Raw genomic sequence first — 20,821 nt, 5'->3', positions numbered from 1 at the left:
CCCCTCACCTGTCATAATATTGACTAATCTTTTAATGCAAGAATGTACGATTGCAGTTGATGTAAGCTCACTTTATAACGTCGAAGAAATAACGATCGCGAGTGATAGGATTGCTCGAATGTTCTCTACTATAATTATTTGTCTCATATAAATCATAAAATTCTCATGGAAAATACTGCTTGAAATTATTGCTAAATACTATTCAGAAATAATAACTAATACAAAATAACTGTGACAGTTTTGAGCATATTTAAATAAGCATAAATTGGATATTTAATTTTGCACGAATTATGATGTATTTCATATTTTGAATGTTACTACGTTTTAAATCATATATTATTACAAACAATATGGATTGTTGAATGTTTTTTATATCTAATTGAAACAAATGATATTTGCAGATAAAGAGAGAGATTCAATGTAAACAAATTAACAGATAAAATAGTTATTCCTGCTGATCATTATTAAAAAAAAAACTTGTTTCTAAAATAAAATTTATTTTAAAACGATTATCCAAAAATCCTTTATATCTGATGTATTTTCTGTTACGTTATTTGTACATTTTTACTAATGTAATATTATTTTATATAGAAAAATCCTCTCTTTTTTATTTTATACTAGAATCCAGCGATTTCTTTCGTTTTCTAGGGAAAAAGAGGCAGAAGTATTTTTGTTGCTACGTAGATGTTTATGAGACTATCTAAGTATTCCCCTGAGCGAGTTTCTATATTTCACTTAAGAGAACGTTTATGTGAGCATTACCCATATATCTTTCAATTAGATCTTTTTCTTATCTACTTTATTTGCTTATCTTTCATGAACGGCAGTAATAATTTCTTACGGATTTTACACCTACGCGATAAAAACTCATTGAATTTGCATCTTTTAATTATAAGATTTTCTTCGCCGTACGAAATTAATTATACAACTTACGGAAATATGATGGAAAGCAGACAACATTGGAAATATAAACAATATAAAAGCAAAACTAATTATTTCTTCATTATATTGATGTTTAATATCAAGCAATTAAAATGTATAAATATAATGCCATAAATTATATGAATTTTTTTATTTATTTTTCTCTTACTGAAATAACAATCTCTTAAATTTTAAAGCTTTGCAGCGGAATATATAACTGATTTACATTCAATGCGTCATAATTAACTGAAAATGAAGACGAATCTGAAATTAACGTATGTTTGATATGCCTGTTGGCATAATAATCGCCTAATAATGAATACTGAACTTGCGTCAAGTACTTTATTGGAAGTTCCTTACTCCAAATAACAATTGTCCGCCAGTTGAATGCTTCTACTGTGCCGAAGGCTATTGTCGACTGACGAGTAAAATAAGAGAAAGTTCAGTGTGCTTCGCGCAACTTTTAAATTGATCTCAGTGTGACCTTTACAATAGAATAGGATAGAATAAATGGCGAATAGATATGCACGTTATTTGAGTGAATAATGTAAAACTCCTTGCATACTATCTCCTTTCTATTTTATACTCTATTTAATGCAATAATCCTGAAAGAATTAAAATTAATCTGAAATATAAAATTGCAAATTTTTGCGCGCATACACACACATGAATAACTAATATAATCACTTCCTACTTTACAAAGATTTTTAAAACTTAGCTTACATAACAATAACTTGATTTATATAACAGTAAAATCAATTCTTATAGCCCGTCTTTATAAAATCCCGTGTTCGCGAAAATATGTTCTCATCTTTCCTCTTTCTTCAATTTTTTTGCTGAAATTCTAGAAATCAAAGCAATGAAAAACTCAATAACTCTACTTGGAGGTGGATATCTTTACTTTTTCTTATTTTGAAATGTACCGCGCAGAGCTTTACAAGAACTGAGTTTTAAGAATTCTTTTATCGCGTTGACATAAATTTATATCTCCTCAAACTTTATTCATTGCGAACGTATTTCGAAGTAAAATTGAAAAAAAATGCAGATCTCTAAGTAATATCTCTAAGATTTTTCTTCTTTTCATGATTATAAGCTATTTATTTCAGAAAAATTCGATGAGAAAACTTTTTCGAATTAATAGGTAAGCATAACATTTGAAATTTAAATAAATATTGTATCGTTAGATCGATAATACGATTTAGTCAAAACTTACAAGGCCAGTAAAAACTCAAATTTATCAAGAATATAACATATAATTTAAATATAATTAATTTTCTTGGTGTCACATTTCGATTAACATTGAGATTATTAATAAAGATGTAATAATCATAATCGATACAATAATAATAGAAAAGCGCGATGATAAACAATGGTAAGTAAAAATTGTGTGAATATTTAATTTACTGAATCGTGTCAAAAGTATATTTAATGAATTGTGTGAATGAAAAAATTACAAATATAAAATTACATGTATAATTACAATTATTACAATTATCAATTATTAATACGAGAAAATAATAAACTTAATAAACAATATAACGCAAACATGAATAACTTTTGTTATTTATATGATTTTTATATAAATTGAAATTTTTTAGAAAACGAAAAATAAAATACACATTTTATATTAAATTTACACATGTATATAATTTATTTCGAGAAAACAGTGGCGGCTTAATTAAAATTCGATAGAATCGATATTATGATTAAATTATCAGCTCGACTGATTTTAATTGTTCATTCTGGAATATCGGCTGAAATATTTAATAAAGCTTTAATATAATCTGTATCGCAAAGTATCGGATACTAATCTCTTACATCTTATGTGTGTAATATATGAATAATATGTCCTGAGATGAGATTCTCACAATAAATTTTGAAAAATCAAAACAACTATTTTTAATGACTTTTATTTAAAAATTATTGATATGTTTGCTGAAAGGAATTATTAAAATATTTGACACATAATATATCGAGATATTCTACACACACACACACACACACACATAATTTAAAATAGTATTACGGTTTAGAATATCATCTATAATATTTTTGTATATTTTCTATGAAAATTTTGGCTTCACATTTAAAATTAAACAGTTGTTTATCATATATAATAAACATAGATATTATATAACAATTGTTATATATCTCTGTTTATTAAAAATGATAAACAACTGTTTGATTTTAGTTGTAAGATCAAAATTTTGATAGAAAATATATAAAAATATTATAGATGATATTCTCTCTGAACTATAACTATACTATTTTAAATTATATTATTTTATGATATAATTTATTATTTCTTCTCTTTGTATACGTATAATTTGATAAGATATTATCTTTGTAATGTGATAGGATAAAAATAATAAACTGTAATTATCGTAATAAATTACAACAGATATAATAGATATGTTATACTCGTTCGCTAAGATTCCGCATGTGAAATCAATATTGCGGTTTTATAACGGATTTTTTTAAGCGGATAACTTAATTTTCACACTTTTCGTGTCCGTTCCTTTGTTGGTACCAATTAGAATTTCCATGGCGAAGTATCTTTCTGCACTAAACGAATCGCTAAGGTACTCACTTTCAAAGAGCTACTCTCATTGTAAAATTCCTCTTACAACCCTTTTATTTTCTTGAAGCAAATTTGCCCTGAAGCCAGATTTAATTTACTTTCTTTCATATAAGAGAGAACTATGTAGTAAATGAAAAAAAAAATTCCGGCCGGAACTTCAAGTATTTAAACTGTAACAGTAAACTAAACTCAAATTAATTAATTCATTTATATTAATGCACGCAGGAGAACCGTGTACAGCAAGTCAAGCAAGAAAATATAAAGCGCAGTTAAATATGATATAGTATTGTTATACATGTATCCTGTATTTTCCATTGAGTGTTTAGTCCATTTTCCTTAGTTTATACTTTCTGTTATAAATACTGTTGTGTGCAATATATTTTTATAATTTTTGAGCTTTTTAAAAATTCGTTTGTATTATGTACAATTTATGAACGGACTTTTTTCTAAAACCTGCCCATTTAGAGAGAGAGAGAGAGAGATAGAGTAATGACATTTAAATTATTTTTCGAAAAATTTAAAAGCTCATAAATCTAGCAGTATTTCTCTTAATTTCTAGCCAAGCATTATACAGAACGCGTATGTTTCAAAACAATTTAGAGAATATCGTTATTTGCAAAGTTCACATTTTAAAAAAAAGATTAAAACAAACAACTCATATTTTCATATAAAAAAAATAATATGATACACAATATGTATACGTGCATTGGCAATATCATATCTTGAGCACATATGCGAAAATTCTATATATTACTCCATACGTTTTATTTGGTCAAACTAAGTATTTGCTTTATTCCATATACATCAAAATTGCATGTTCATATTTTGTATTACAACTTGCTCAACTCCGTAGGATAATTAACTATATTCCATTTTGTATATGCATCTGATACATGTACTATTTATCATCTTGAAATCTCTTTGTCATTTATGTGCATCCCAATTAATGCATATATGTCACATAAATTATAAAATACTAATAAGAGATATTTATATATCTGTGCATCTGTATTACTGTTATGTATTTTTATGTATCTTTTGAATTTTTTATGTATTTTATTATGCTTTTATGTTTATATGTATTTTTTATACAATTATTATTATTTATTAAATATAAAAGATAAGTATAATGTTTTATTATTTTATTTTTAATTTATCGTGCACATTCAAAATCGTATAAAAATGAAATTAAAATATGTATTTTACAAAAGATAAAATTTTTAATGTTTTTTATCATTTTATAAATTCGTGCAATGCAGGAGATTGGGGCGGAATATTTCCGTGTATATAGAAATACTACTGGGATTTGGATGAAGTCCCTTAACTCCAACGAAGTTGAAAATATGCGATACGACTTTGGCTAAAAGTCAGCTCCACTGAAACGTTTCCGTAAAAAAATGATATATGATAAAAAATAAAAAAATAATTATATCATCGCGAAATGAATGTATGTATATCATCGAAAAAAAACTTCTAAAACACAAATAAAAATAGTCATTTATAATAAGGAAAAATATAATAATTTTTACAAATTATAATAATAAAATAGACTATACCGCTGTATTTTTATACGAATATTTTCCTTGAAATTTATTTTAAAAATTTAAAAACAAAAATATCTATGGATGCAACAGATGCACATGGATTACGAGAGAATATGTCGATATACTCAATGATGTGGTTTAAACAAAAATTGCAGTGAAAATTTTTAGGTTTGATTTTTTTACAAAAATCTCGAAACAAACAGTTATAAAGATGCAATATAAATTGCGCTTATCAGATGTATTTGCAAAATATGAAATATGATTAACGCCCAATTAACGATCACGCGCAATATTAACGTACAAATTCAATCCGGAATAATTACAGCTGCATTTTTCCACGATCATTAATTACGCGAACGATTATATTGCAATTTGTACTCGCGCATCCATGTCCGCCATGATGTTAAAAATGTTTCAAATAAATTATTATCCACACTCAAAGCACTTGAAATTTATTATAAAATTCACAATTAGAGAATGTATGTACAATTAAATGCAATTCGTTATCGAACATCGTAATAAAATAATTTATGTATCGTTCGATACACACGTGCACGAGAAAAGCTCGACGTAACGTTATCATACATCCTTTCGCATGTTTATGCACTTTTTATGCACAAAGCATTTAACTGCGTATACAATTCGCACAGAAATCAACGGACAAAGGACAAACGCGCGCATTTAATATCGATGGATTATTCTAAAATATAGAGATATCTCTATAATGGAATTTATATGACGAGTTACTCCACGCACTGTAATTTTCGAATTCGTGAGGTATGCATGACATTATTGTGTGATTCCATCAAATGACCCAATATAAATTCTCCGCATAAGCACGTGAAATTATAGTGAGTGCGTGACGAACGTACACGACGCGGTTTGTAACGCGGTTTCGACAGCCTCCCGTCGAATAAGGAAATTCACCAAATACGAGAGGCATTTTGTAAATGCGTGTTCTCGGTTTTAGTTGTCCTTTGATTACACAACCAATTTCATATCATATTACAATCGTCCTGACTATTGTTGTCATTTGGTTTCACGGATTTGGTTTCACGGAAAATTATTAAAGCTATAGAGTGTACTGAACGCTTAATGTAATTTATCGGTTTATCGATAATGGAATCTAATTTAATTAATGATCGATATTAACTGCTGCTTGGTTAAGGATTAGGAGCGGAGAAAATCTGCCTTTAAAATCTCTCGAAAATAAATCCGCAAACTATTATAAAGACGTTATGAGGCAGCATAAATGCGCGACGCAAAGCGAGAGCGTTATTATTGAATCACATAGTACTGATGTGACCTCACCGCATAAATGGATCAAGATAACAGAATTATAATACAGCTACGCACAGCCAATATAGATACGCGCAGTGCAATACATGTTGCATTATCATTGACGCGATATTCTGAATAAGTAGAATTATCTCTCTCTATCCGTTCAATTAGACGGCTCGACGGTAAAAGAAGGTCGCACTATTTTTCCTGCTTCATCCAAAACTAATCTCAATAATTCACCTCTTGTCAGATTCTTAAGCTATCAGCTGAGTCTACAACAACTTTCTTTCCATCAATTTCATCGTCATTTTCGCCTGGTTGGATAGAGTGAATTCTTGCGGTTCACACCGTTCATGTTATGATCGAGGATCGCAGTCGAAAGCCGATCGCTCTTTGACACTGTTGCAGAGCGCGATGATCGATGACGGCTGCGGCGGATGCAGCGTCCCGGCTGTCAACGGCGGCGCGAGGCGCGGTCTGTTGCATCAGCGAAGAATGCTCCCCGGATGCGGCTGCGGCATCCCCATGCGCGGAAATCGCAACCCCGTCCTGGCGTTAAGACGTACCGCGACGTCCAGCAGCGGCTACGACACCTTCTACAGCCGTCACAGTCCGCATTTGCACTGCTACATGCTGAGGAGTATCCGCGACGTGCCGCGGGCGCAGGCCAATCCGGCGGAGAATTCTGACGCCAGACGGGATCAGCAGCAGGAATACGACAAGAACAACGGGCTGGAGACCAGCCAACCCCGGCCGAGCACCCTGTGCACCACGGACGAGCGACGTCCTTGCCCTTGAAGCTGAAGAGTCTCGAAGACACAAAGGATCTTTGTGCGGTTACATGTTTTTATGTACGATTTTTATTCCTGTGCGATGTGTGTCTACAAATATATATATAATATTCAGATATACTTTGGCGGTTAATATGTGATGAGACGTAATATATGATGAGAATCACTTTTGTTATTTTTTTATTCCATCGGGAAATTTTAGCCTTGCGTTTTCATCACGCATTGCCGGATGTCACGATGATTCGTAAGAAACTTAACGTAAATAAACAGTAAATAAAAATCTCCTTTCCACACAAGTCCGAAATTTCTCAGATTGCCACTTGTATCACGACGTTAAACGTGGTGCTCGAAAGAAATTCAATTTGCGAAAGTGGTACAATTTTATAGAGAATGTATATCTCTTAAGAAATTTCTGTATGTTCCGGTAGTTATAGCTGCGAACACAATAAACCGGAGGCTATTAAACATCATACGTGCAACGAACGTGAAATGCGCTCTACCATATTGATTACTCGTTGAGGTTTTATTTCTGTGAGTGACTGCAATACGTTTGCAGGATTACGAATTGAGATTTGATGGGACCAAACGGAACGAAAATTAATCAACTCCTCGCGACAGATTTATTTATTAATACATTTAAGAAAAATAGGAATCAGGGAAATATTCGAAATTTATATTCAGCGTCCGAGATTAAAGTGAAACATGAAAAAATCAGAGTTTGTGATATCTTAAACTTTGTATCGAGAACTCGAAAACTGCTGTCAAGTGAAAAAACACGCGGATGGCTGTATTCTATACCATAGTTTCGGCAATTCGGTACACGAGATGTATGTCTGACTAAGACGCATTTTTTCTACTGATGCGCGGAATATTTGTCTCGCTTGAGCCATAAACATGAAATTAAGCCTATCTACGATGCATTTCGTGTAGAACAAATGTGTATGTGTTAATAGCGTTTTCGTTAATAGCATTAATTAATCATAAGTCACTGTTAGCGTGATTATCGTATGTACATCTCCACTATTTGTCATCATCAGTGACAATCAACTATAATTGTCCCTAATATTTGTCAGAATAGATTGACACGATGGGAAAGTGAAGGCACACTTCCGCATAAACGTCAAATCAAATATAAATAAAATATAAATTTCTTTTCATGCGTAAACTCTCTACGAGACTAGATACAAGGCAAGTGTTTTGTCATATTTTTTTAACATGTGCCAGAAATATTTAGATCAAGAAGATATATATCAACCGCAACCGATGTATCTTTCGCGTATTATTTCTGGTGATCGTTCCACTGACAAATGATTTTTTTTTACGAATTGTATGATTGATTTACGAGAGCGTGATCGTTTGATATCGCGAGAACGTGCTTTTTTTAGTCGATAATGGCTGTTAGAATATTGTGCGAAAAAAAATGGTGGGGATTCAAAAGCCCCACATACATGCATATAATAGAATTGCTGATAAATGATGCGACGGGGCTATTAATTAATCGGCTTCCGAGCATCGACGGGAGAAAAATACGTTGCAAAAGCAGGAAGGAGAAGAACACAAGAATATAATAAGATGATTCGAAACACGCCGGCGACTGTCTGGCGCTGGTTATCGTTAATGGCGAGACTACCACTTTAACATTGATCAATTTTCGACGGGGTTATTGAAGAAACCCGCCAATAATACACATAGTGTGTACGTCCTGTAAATATTTGATCGTCGCAAATGAATTTTCTTCAAGCGGCATGATGAAAAGGGACGTATTTCAATTAAGTAATTTGGAATTTTCGATAAGTCATATAAAACGTTAAGATTTCTTTTACGTGTGAGAATCTTTGATCTTTTGCCAAGCGAAGGTCAATACGTTGAAGGATTGCTAAAATTGTAATAGCGGAAGATTGCGGGTTTAAAACGCTGTAAATTATATCTACGTGTATTTTCAATAAAAAATAGCTAAAAATTGTTGGATAAATTGCATTGGATTGAAATTATATATTAATTTTCCATTGTGTGTGTGTGTCATAATTCTTGAACATTTCTATAAAAATTCATAAAATTGGTAAAGTCTTCCCATCATATATATTATTTCTGCAAAATATACTTAAATAATGATAAGAGACTTATTATGTTAATTAGATTATTAATATGCTGAAAAAACGACAATTGTGAGTATATTTTTTCTTTAAGAACAGGAAAACTTAAGATATGACGGAAGAAATTTTAATTCAATTTCCATCTATTATCTCCATTAGCATCCATCCCTCCCAAAGTTCCGGCTGTTAAATGATTCATGACATTGAAATAATCCGGTAATTTTACGACAGTTTTTATAAAGATTCTCTTTTTTCTATACCAAATCAATTTTATCGCGACACATCGATAGATTTCTTTCTTGGTAAAGGGAATGCTATGGAACTCGTAAAAGTGCGATTAATAATCACTGTCGCGGAAGAATAGAGGATGAATCGAGCAATTTTTACGCTCCCTATGGTCTAAGTATCTGGAGATTCGACGATATACACTTGCCGGAAAACGGACTGAATATGAAGGCGTAGCGTTTATAGCATGAATATGAAATAGCTCGGGATTTTGCCCGCCTCAATGAATGGCATGCAAGGTATGAGCCGAAAGGATCTCTCATGTTTTAGCTCTTTCATGCCGACCCACGTTAACTCATTGGATCATAAAAGATTAGTATAGCACAACAAGAAATACGTAAAAAACCGTAGCTGGTACAATTCAACCAACCACAATGATGGTTTACTTAAGTCAGGTTTATAAATCGCACAAAGCTTGGCAATTTGACGTAAGTAGATTTTTATGTATGAAGCTCGTAACAAATAGATTTTTCTAAAACGTCGTATATTTTCCACCGAAGGTATATAATCTAAAGTCAACGAGGCAATTTTATTAATGACTGATATTTAAAAATATAGATTATACGCCTGTTGAGATGCGCATAAAATAATCTGATAAATAAAAAATTTCGCAATGTGTTATTCGATCGAAAAATTTGTTTTCTTAGCTAAGATTTTTTAAAGAAATTTTTAAATTAATAAAATAAATTTTTTTATCATATTCGCGAAATAAAAACCTTCACAGTTTATTAGGGCATTGACCTAGATTTTAAAACAATTCGCTTATACGATTACGAAACAATGAAAAAATATGGATTAAGGGATTAAAGAATATTTCAAACTTAGCGATAAAAATTCGCAAATCTCGCGCATACACAAATGATTATTTTATTTCATTGAGAGATTTGAATAAACTAAAAATATCTTTTTACGTATACTTTATGCTGACAACAAATTATGACTTTTCATAAAAACATTCCCATTAATTTCTGTTTAAATCACTGTTCTTTGCAAAAAAAACTTTCTCGAAAGATATGTAATCATTAGAAGAAAAAAATGATCCTTTGAATAAACCAATGATTATACGCGCAATAATAACCGATGGTAATATGCTCAACATGCGCTTATATACGGAATATCTCTATGCGACGAAGACATCAAAGGATCGAAGAGACAGCGGAAAGGCTAAGAAAGACTACGATGTACGTGTCATCATACAAGAAATACCTTTACGAGGAGCGAGGAATGTAGACCAGAGGCAGACAAGACGATCTGTTTTCATTCTCCTCCAAGCTCATCTCGCAGATGATGGAAGTCTCGTCCAGCTCGTGTTACCGCAATAGAAGGAAAATGAAAATGGATCCGATTTTCATTTAACGAAAGACGAGTGTAACTCTCTCTTCATCAGGGAGCTATTGACGGTTCGACGGATAAAAAGGGCTCAATTATTCTCGGCCGAGTAATTCGGATCTGAGATACCAGTTGCAGTCCCTAATAGCTTTCTCGTTTCACACGATCTATCCCATAGAGATCCCGGTGGAATTAATAGTAATATTCATGATATTCCGATTGCGTGTGAAACGCGGAAATTTCAATCCAAACAGAATTTTGAATTATGGAAAATTGATTTCGAAATGACAGGAACCCGAGAACTATTAACAATCGCTCTTTACACGAAACACACACAGCTTATAATCACACATGTAAAAGCTTAATTAAAAATTAATCAACTGATTAGGAAGTAGTTAATTCGAACGAATCCATTTACTATATAACACAGATATTATTATATTTATATTATATCATATCTTTATTATATAATAGATATACTGGACGTGTTCAGTTTCTTTATTAAACTTTATTCTTTCACGATACGTATAGTATACATGATTCTGAACGCTGTTGGGTGACGCCGTACAAAAGTACGACGACACAGATATGGTACAATGAGATTTGTACACTAAATTGACGGATATATCTACGTGTTGCGTGTATGATGCGTGTATATGCGTGTTCCACATATATATCCGCGTATAAATAAAAATATCATAGAAAAATGTGTGTCACGCGCGCTCCATTATATGGCCCCACATGAATCGAGTCGCATTGTGCGCACGCTACGCGTTTACCTTACGTCCTAAGCTTTCACGGGTTCTTCGAGTTTCCACGGAGTGATCTCTGCGATTCTGCCCTCCACTTCGCTCTTGCTGTACCTTTGTCAAGATGAATGTCTCTTTCCCTTTCAAATTGGAAAAAGAATTCAATCTCTTATTCGATCTCGTTATTGTCGCATTTTCGTTATCGAAAAGGGGAAAAGAACATTCACAGCGCTTATCTTCTACTTCCCTTACCAATATTTTACGCGGTATAAAAAGTTGAGGTAGTCGTAGTAGCCTTAAAGATCGTATTTGCTTCCAAACTTTGATGTTTATGGAGCCGTTCTTGGCCAGCGCATTATCCCCGTGAGAACTCGAAGCATCAAACGCGCAGTTGATAGCATTAATTATGAATTTACCTCGTGCAAAATTTGCTTATTTACTTAGGAACCTTACTTGTTCGCGTGAGGTGGCTAATTTCTTGCACGAAGATGAACGAGTAAAGAGAGCTTCGCGACGATCGTCGGTTTCTTATCACGGAATTATTAATTCGACAGCTTTTTCAAGTCTCTCGTTGTAAAATTATTTTTTTGCATTATTAAAGTAAATATTATAAAACAATATATATTTATTAGAAAAGTTGATTTACTAAATATGTAAATTATAATTGTTAAGAAATTGATCTAGAGAAGAGATAAATATATAGGAAATACACACATACATAGAACATTCGTGAGTATTTTAATTCTCTTCCGGTGTACATCGAAATGGACTTCAACCGCAGATTTAATTCACTGGATACGATTACAAACTCTCCACGAAAGTTCCTAGAACGTTTAATTATATTGCTGCTATCGAAATTCTCACTGAAAGGATTCTCCTGTACGCGATCGAAACTTTCACGCGTTTCACTTCCAGATCCTGCAGGATCTCATTGAAAGAAGAAGCAGAGCGATCGTCGCGCAATTATCTCGTCTAATTTTCGCTCCTCCGTGATAGAAACTCGCCAACCACACGCTTACCAGTTTATAGTCCCGTTACAGAGATCCTTGTAAATTGACGCCGCAATCACACCGTGGCTCTGACTGTGACTGTCCAGGAACCCCGATCTGTCGCACATTGTCGACGATCTTCTCTGGATAACGCCGCTGTCGAAACTGTGTCTCGACTGTAACCGGTTTACCTGATTACGCGCTGTACTTCTAATGCGATTATTGATCTCGGTATCAGCACTGGTGCACGATCTGTCGACGAGATTGCTCTTATTTTGGCAGGACACACGATTTCGTTCACGAGACTGCTGCTGCGCCGGTAGTGGAATCGTTTGATTTAAGTAATTGCGGATGGCCTGATGATGGCTAACGACGTACGGCGATTCCGGGCTGCTGATTCCACCGGTCCTCGCGAAGTGCCTCGTGACGTTGCTCGACATCAGCGGTTGCCTGATACTTTTTGGACTGTCCGTCATTGACTTCGCCGGCATCGTTCTAGGTCGATGATCGTCGGTGCGATAATGAGCGCTCGCCGAGGTAAGAGACTTCGGTGCTTGAACGAGAATCTGCTCTCTGCAGGCTCGTCGTAGCTTGGCGCGAGGTGCCGATACCGCTAATTGATTCGATCTGCTTCTGGCACCGCGCTGAAATTGGATAACTTTTAAATTTGCGACGAATACCGCTACCAAGCGCGGTATCGCGAAAATCGCAATCGCGATACAGGTCGACTACGGCCCTGATGTAAAGTAATTAACGAGTCTGCCCATGATGAAAGTGCGATGAAGCGGACGATATGACGCGGGAAATTTCCGGATAATAACTTGTATTATATCGCGAACTCCAAATTTGCGTTAACGCATCATCACCGATGTATTAAACATCCCTTTAAATTACCATTTCACCGGAAATGTGCATCGTGAAAGTAAAATAATTGCAACATGCCAACCAAAATGTGAACGATCGTATACGAACAGGTATATTATTATACACATGATCAAGGGTACGTGATAAATAAATATATAAATATATATATGATACATTTCTTTCTATATAATATTTGTATGATATGCAAGCACATCAATGTCATTTACGTAAGGTAAACAAGAGTAAATGATGGCGGTTGAAGAAGTTTTACAAATAGTACGTATCTGTCAGTCATACAACGTGAATGCGACTACTATTTCACTTGCCAGATAATGCGATCATAAATTTTTATCGCCACCAGGCGAGAGAGTGTCAGCGTCAGATATGAAACGCGTCTGCGTACAATCAATCCTTGGCGGCATATAGATAAGTATGACAAAGTGCATATTGTCACTCTCTTCTTTATATATGACAAAGGCTCCGGAGATGGCGCGATAATAGTGCCATTGAAACAAACCGTGATATTTTTAGCGTCGAGAATTTTTTAAAAATACAACAAAATAATATTTAATGTTAGTTTACAATTTTAAAATTGTAAAAATTTATTACAATTATTGTTATTTATCTTCACTTTGGGATAATAAATTGCCCAAATTTTGCAAATTGCTTGTAAGTTTTAATTGCTACATTAAAGGTTCGCTCATAAATTATAGTGTCGAAATACAGTGGACAACATGCATAAATTAGAATTGCATGCAATTTGCTAGGTGATGCATGGATCAGTGGTTACAGTACCTACTAAACGCAAATCCCACGCGACATGTAGCCTGTAATAACAGAATTCTCCGTTTACCTACTTGCATAATATAAATCGCGAGAAGGCGACGGAGCGCGAAAGAGCAAACACAGAAATCAAGCGGAGAAAAGATGAGCGGAATGAAAGAATTATTAACAATATTACACTCACCATTGCCATCTGATCAGACTGTATGGAACGCTGGGACTTTGACAACTGCGAATGTTGTTGATTAAGATAGAAACAGCTTTTGGCCGCCGCTGGAGGTATATTTCCCAAGTTGCCGTTCGTCAAGTTACAAGCGTATTGTGTTGCCACGTTCTTAACTGTCAATCGACCGCAAATACACGGATAGAAACTTATTTGGAAATCGATAATAATTCTGACCAATTCAATTTAGTTCAACATGTTACAGACACACGCCAATTATAATCTCCATATTTATTCGTAACAATAATTACTCATATCAAGCAATTAATCGAAATACCGATAATTGCATGAGACGGATATCATCGTATCTGCAACATGTATTTTTTTTGTTTAATAATTGAAAATTGATATTTCGCGATAACTTCGTTAAGTACAAATTAACCCCGAGCAAACAATACGTGCGTAAAAAGTATAATAAAGACAATCTAGGTCATCTCGTACATATCGAATAAAAAATGTGAAAGAAATTCTTGCGCGCCAGAGTAAAGATTTACGAGATAACGATATATATATGTAAGTATACTTGGTGAAATTATGTGGGCGGACGTGACGTGCGATGTTGAACGAGAATCAAAGCAATCTATTTTCCTGCGTCCGTTCAGGAAAATGCTATTTGTTTTAATTGAAACTTCCGAATCGCGCGTAGGCGATTTTAAAATAAGAAAAGGTATCACTGCCGTAAGTAAACTTGTTTAAAGTTGGATTAGGCGCGATTTAAGTTAAATGATTTTGAGCGAAGCTTTAAATTAGATTAAAAGATCATTATTGTGAAATATTTACCGTTGTGTCGAGAATGTGTTAAAGTTTCTTGAACTGGCGCCATGACATTTATCATTCGTGTTTTCGTAACACGTGCAATATTATCACTTTGAGACGGCCTGATTGTCTTCCTATTTGGCAATGACGGGCACGCTAAAAATAAAAGAAATCCCGGGATAAAATTGACTAAATAATCATCGAATAAAATTACGATAAATGAAAAAGGAATCTTATTTATTTACTATATCTCTCTTACCGACAATCGCGTCACCTTGGCCGATTACTGGATTACTCTTAGTGGATTCCTTCCAGATACTTTCAGATAATCGCCGCAATCTGGACTTTGACCTATGAAAATGTTGTTGACGTGTTCAAAATTTTTAATATACATAGTATGCAAATATATTGCATAATAACACTACATCTGAATATTTATTAAAAACGAAACTTTAAAAGCGAACTGGGAATTGGAATCAATTGTAACGCGAGAGACAGAGGAATTTCAATATACATTCAGAAAATTGAATTCTTTGACAAGTTTAAAATCACATTAAAATTGTGATTATTATTCATACGAGACTAAGTGTAAATTAATGTCAAATGTAAAGGTGAAAATCATTAAAAGCATATTTTAATAATGCAATATGATCTTGATTACGCGAGATAATAAACATTGGCTGCGCGTAATAAGTATCTGCTCACATATTTTTATGCTTCCTATGTTTTTCATCCATCATCGCGTAAAGCTTATTTCTGTATTCGTCGACGGAAAGCTGCACATCATCGCTCAGCAACGGCACAACACTAGAACCCCTCTCCGGTTCATTTCCTCTTCGGTGAAAACTATCGAAGAAGTTCTCCAATTAAACCTCTATCTACGAGCTATCGCGTTACTTCATCTCGATTTCGAAAGACGTGCTTTCGCACATTATTCTCTCTCTCTTTGCTTAAATAAAAATACATGGAAATACAAACGTATTAAACGCGGAATTTTCACTAGAAAATTCTGTTCGGAAAGATCTAATCCAGATATTTCAAGATCGATAAGATTCTTGTAACAGAAGATTCTTTCTGTAAGATTCCGAAGGAAGGAAACATTTCCCACTCAATAATATTCTTTTCAAAGTCTTGTCATTATAACTGTTATCGAAAATCGATATTTTCAATGCATACTGCTCTATCCAAATGATTTTCTAATAAAGAATGATGACAAGAATAATGACAGAACAGAAAACTCTTGCGCTTCAATTGCATGGTGAGCTATTAGCCTCAGGTGACAGGATAATGATATAGACTTTCTTATATTTATGCAGCCAAATGAAAGCCTATTTGACATTTTATGTTTCGAGATAAATGATAATCATAGAACCTTACGTCTTCTTTGTATCCACATACAATGCCAAAGCTAATTAGATTAAAAGAAACCCATGCAAAAATAGAAATTTTATTTTATAAAAAAAATTAATAAATTCCCTTTTTTTTGTTAAATTTATTTAGCTTCTCTAGAATTATACTATGTATATATGACAAATACACTCACTCGGCAACGTAGGGATGTTCTAGCGCTTCGATAGCGGTGAGTCGTTGTGTAGGATTAAAGACTATCAAATTGCTAATAAGATCCAAAGCTTTCTCTGATACTTCCGGCAGCAAATCTTTTAGAGTTCTTCTAGGCCCATTAGGTGTCTTCTCCAACAAATTGATTCCGTAACCAGCGCTGACCGATATTAGATCTGCAAAAAAATAATCGTGAAATAGTCCAGCCATTTCTTTTTTTTCTTCTTTTTTTATCTCTTTACTACCAAAAAAGTTTTGGGAAGAATTACCTTCGTTTGTCGGTGGGGGCAGGGTCACCATTATTCTCTCGACTTGGTTTATCGTCGATGAACCGGGAAAAAGAGGCTTCCCCAGTAACATCTCGCCGAGAATACAGCCTAAAGACCACATATCTATCCCTCTTGTGTATCTGAGAACATTTATATTGAGTAAAATCCGACCCTCACAATGGTCAAAATTTTGCAGATAAAAGAAACTTAATACAACAGGGATGACGTTAAAGTACGCACACATATACAAAAATACGGAACAAACACATCGATATATGTGTATTTATAATATTAAACTTTCTTATATTTTCATTCGTTTTAGATGAATTAGTCTGTATTTAAATTAATAGTTGTAATGCCTCTTTCTCTCTCTCAATTAAATAAGACAAGTTTTATTATCATAATCATTCTTAAATACATTCTTAAGTTACACGATGTAACTCTCTTTATGACACCCTGAATTGAAATATGTACATTATCTTATTATCTCGTGTAGCTTTGTAAATTATGTCTCAAACTTACCTTAGTTAAGAACTTTTAGTAACTCCAAGAGATTACTGAAATATCATTCGGCTTTAAACTGCATACCGCGTTAAGATTATAATTAGATTGAAAATGTATATATAGTTGCATTCCCCATCAAATATTTTGAATATATATTTCATTATCTGATTAAGAGCTTATCAATTTGAATCTTTTCGATGATCAAAAAATTGATTACTAGCCAACAGGAATTAGAATAGAGCGCCAATGCAGCTATCATGTAACGATATATGTGATATATTGCCGACTACATATTTTAAAAATTTTAAAATTTTGCAAAGGAAAGGCATTTTTAATAAACAAAAATAACTCTGGTGGAAAAAATGATGTTTATAGATGTGTTTTCCAAGATAAACTTTTACTCGAAAAGTTCTGAACGGGAAAGATTATTAAAATGTCAGAGAGAAATAAACGTGACGACGATATCAGGAAAAGGCATCGAGAGAAATGCGTAAGCTGAATAAACATATACCTTTTTGAAGCTATGAGAATTTCCGGAGCGCGATACCATCGAGTGGCGACGTAGTCTGTTAAAGTAGGATCGCTTCCAGTCTCACCGTCACCTTCACCGATCTGTGTCACCGACCGTGCCAGACCGAAATCTGCGATCTTACAATGGCATTGTGCATTCAGAAGCACGTTGGATGGCTGTAATAAAAGCATAACGTCAACTCGACATGATATTGCTTCACGATAACATGTAGTAAAATAAAGGAACTTGATGTGAGACAAACTGCAAGTGAAAAGAAAATATATCTCACGAACTACTTTTCTGAATATTTCACTTCAAAAATATATTTAAGAAATATTCTATGCATCAGTCTTTAAAAAATATACGTATAATCGAAGTTATAATTCAAAATTTTCTAAAGACGTTGTCTCTCTTAAGAATTCAAAAATTTATGGAAAAGATAAAACTTTTTACGCTATTGAAATTGTAAGACTCAGCATCACCTTCAAGTCCCTATGAATAACGTTGCCCGAGTGTATGTACTTGATCGCCTTAAAGAGTTGGTACATGATGAAGACCTTGTGGATGTCCTTAAGAATATTGCCCCGCTTAATGACGTTGTGAAGATCGGTTTCTGAAGAAACGGGCCGAAAGGTGTTTCAAGCCAAAAGTCTGAGAATCGGCGCACGTGATATGTATATGTGTGCGCGTGATTTCTTCTTCGTATCAGCTAAAACTCACCCATGTACTCGAAAACGAGATAAATGTCCCGATCATTGTTCGCCTTGTGGAGCCCGATCAGTTTGATGATATTCTCGTGATTGGCGAACGAAAGTAAGAACATAATCTCGCGAAACGTACGCTGTGCATCCGTCTGGTTTCTGAAGGCGTCGAAGATCTTCTTCACCGCGACGGTGTCCTTCCTCTTCTTCTCGATCGCCTTCCATACTATACCGTAAGCCTGTATAAAAAAATTAAAAATTATTGCTATTATTTTGTTCCAGGAAATTTACATCAAGAAACGACAAACTTTCAAATCCTCTTTATATTTCAATTACAAACTGCTACATTTCCTAGGAGACGAGAAAACTTGGAGAAATGTACATTAACGTAATTGTTTCGGATTTTTGATTCTCTCATTTTGTCTTTTGTACAATCATAATTGAAAATGACTTCCGTCAAATAGTGATTATGCCGTAAAATACGAGTACAAGCGCAATACATGAATATTGCATGCTATCAATTTGCATTATTACGATATGAATGAGAGATTGCCAGGCACACACAGTTTAAGTTTTAAATTACGCAAATACGTGTCTGACAAAAATCGACTTATGGTACCATGATCCGTTTGTCATCGTTTGTTGCGACGGCGACGACTTTTTAACCGCACCGCTATCGATCTGCAACTTTTCCTGACGAAGAAGATAGTTATGATGACTATTGATATTTCTTGTGAATTGTAAAGCTTTAGTTTAACGAAAGTTTTTATCCTCGTGCCATACCATGCGTGTCCTAATATCTTTTTGCACCGACATAAAAAGATATTTCTAAAGAAATAATTTTAATTTTTAAATTTTTTAATTATTTCTAAAAAGAAATAATTTTAATAACAATAGAATAAAAAGCTTGAGTCCAAAATAAATTACATAAAAACAATATGTAGTGAAAAATAATTTTGATAAGATAAAAAATAATTTTTTTATTATTTTGACGGAAATCTCCGACATGAAATAATGCATGTCAAATTATATGTTGCTTCCAATAAAAAAATGGATATCTTTATGTCTGAAATATCTGTATTTGACAATTACACGCGTCTCTTCTGCAATTTACATATTTAAAAAAATTAAAAAAAATAACACACTGCAACGTGTGCAAATAAAATGCAATGTAATTTCCGCGATACGTGTATTTTATATAAAACCGCAAATTTTTACCATTGACAGAAAGATACAAATTCGCGACCGCACTCATCATCCGCAAATTTCCCCGGAGGCATGCGAGAAAGGGACAAAGAGCGGGAAGAGAGATACGGAAATGAAAAAAAGTAACGTTACCCCTTTGCCGAGGCGTTTCACAATGTCGTACTGTTTGCTAATGTGAGCGTCAATCTCGGAGACTTTCTCTGCGGCCTTTTTCTCCGACATCGTCGCAACGACGGCGACGATGGAACTTGGTGGTCGCCGATGACGTGGTCCCGAGACGGGGAGTCCGAGATCCTTGTACGAGGGTGAATCTTTCGGGCGAGCGCGGAAGGAAGTGCGAGCCGTCGCGGTGCATTCACATCTTCATACATCGGGCGGACGGCTTTTTTTCATGTAACCCTCGGCACACGACAATGCGTGCCTGTGTTTACGGAATTGATGCCTGTTGCCGAGGATACGGTGTCCACGGTTGCCAACAATGTCGCGTGACTGTCAAATGATACGTTGCGATCACCCGGTAGGAGCCGCGCACTTCAATAAGTAGCAACGTATGTATTTATGTTTATATGTATATGTAAGTCTGTAAAGATTTTCCTTACTTTTCCTTCCTTAAAACGAAACGATCGTATAACATACGATTTCATGGAAAATACATCATTACCTTTTGCCATTTTTTCCCATCTTCAGCGTGTGATTGAGCACATCTCGAGGATGATAAAAAGATACGAAAAAGCTATGTAAGAAGCTGTCATAATGAAAGATAGATCTTATAAGAAGAGATACGTCGTTGACAAATATTAGTGTCATTTCTTTACAAAATAAATCTTGTTAATGTACATTAATCTATATTTTATAAATTTCTTGTTATGTCAAAATATTTT

The 20,821-nt window shown here is 33.9% G+C and overlaps 2 protein-coding genes across 3 annotated transcripts in view; one reads left to right on the top strand and one right to left on the bottom strand.

The window, feature by feature from the left end:
- The window catches only part of Gr10 (gustatory receptor 10), a 30,424-nt gene extending 21,283 nt beyond the window's left edge, over positions 1 to 9,141 (top strand). Inside the window, exon 10 of the mRNA XM_083106965.1 lies at positions 6,736 to 9,141. Within this exon, the coding sequence (XP_082963091.1) occupies positions 6,736 to 7,125 (390 nt within the window). The 3' untranslated portion in view covers positions 7,126 to 9,141. The remainder of the gene's footprint in view (positions 1 to 6,735) is intronic.
- A 2,177-nt stretch (positions 9,142 to 11,318) lies between these two features.
- Positions 11,319 to 20,378, bottom strand: LOC145976048 (mitogen-activated protein kinase 15). Of its 2 annotated transcripts, XM_083106956.1 has the most exons (11): positions 20,073 to 20,378; positions 18,754 to 18,973; positions 18,516 to 18,646; positions 18,034 to 18,209; positions 17,019 to 17,158; positions 16,733 to 16,925; positions 15,895 to 16,035; positions 15,449 to 15,540; positions 15,214 to 15,345; positions 14,395 to 14,549; positions 11,319 to 13,207 (listed from the first exon to the last, which is right to left on the bottom strand). In XM_083106956.1, exons 1-11 carry the CDS (start codon positions 20,160 to 20,162, stop codon positions 12,590 to 12,592), a joined length of 2,088 nt encoding a protein of 695 aa, XP_082963082.1. In that variant the 5' UTR covers positions 20,163 to 20,378; the 3' UTR covers positions 11,319 to 12,589. The 2 variants fall into 2 exon arrangements, with proteins under 2 accessions (XP_082963082.1, XP_082963083.1); XM_083106957.1 differs by lacking the exon at positions 20,073 to 20,378 and having other exon boundaries at positions 18,516 to 18,684; positions 18,754 to 18,859.
- Positions 20,379 to 20,821: the final 443 nt, after the last annotated feature.

The sequence above is a fragment of the Camponotus vicinus genome, unplaced genomic scaffold, assembly GCF_025532165.1.
Source record: "Camponotus vicinus isolate PSW18456_S1 unplaced genomic scaffold, iyCamVici1.0 SCAF_8, whole genome shotgun sequence".
Lineage (NCBI taxonomy): Eukaryota > Metazoa > Arthropoda > Insecta > Hymenoptera > Formicidae > Camponotus > Camponotus vicinus.
Note: the sequence above shows the minus strand (reverse complement) of the source record. Positions and strands in the feature narration are given on the sequence as shown.

Excerpts from the sequence above, each read along its gene's own strand:
- LOC145976048 (XM_083106956.1), bottom strand. The coding sequence starts at position 20,162 with ATGTCGGAGAAAAAGGCCGCAGAGAAAGTCTCCGAGATTGACGCTCAC. Across the intron at positions 17,159-18,033 it reads ATTCTCATAGCTTCAAAAAG|ATACACAAGAGGGATAGATA; the intron begins GTATATGTTTAT and ends AAATGTTCTCAG. Across the intron at positions 14,550-15,213 it reads AACACATTCTCGACACAACG|TTAAGAACGTGGCAACACAA; the intron begins GTAAATATTTCA and ends GTCGATTGACAG.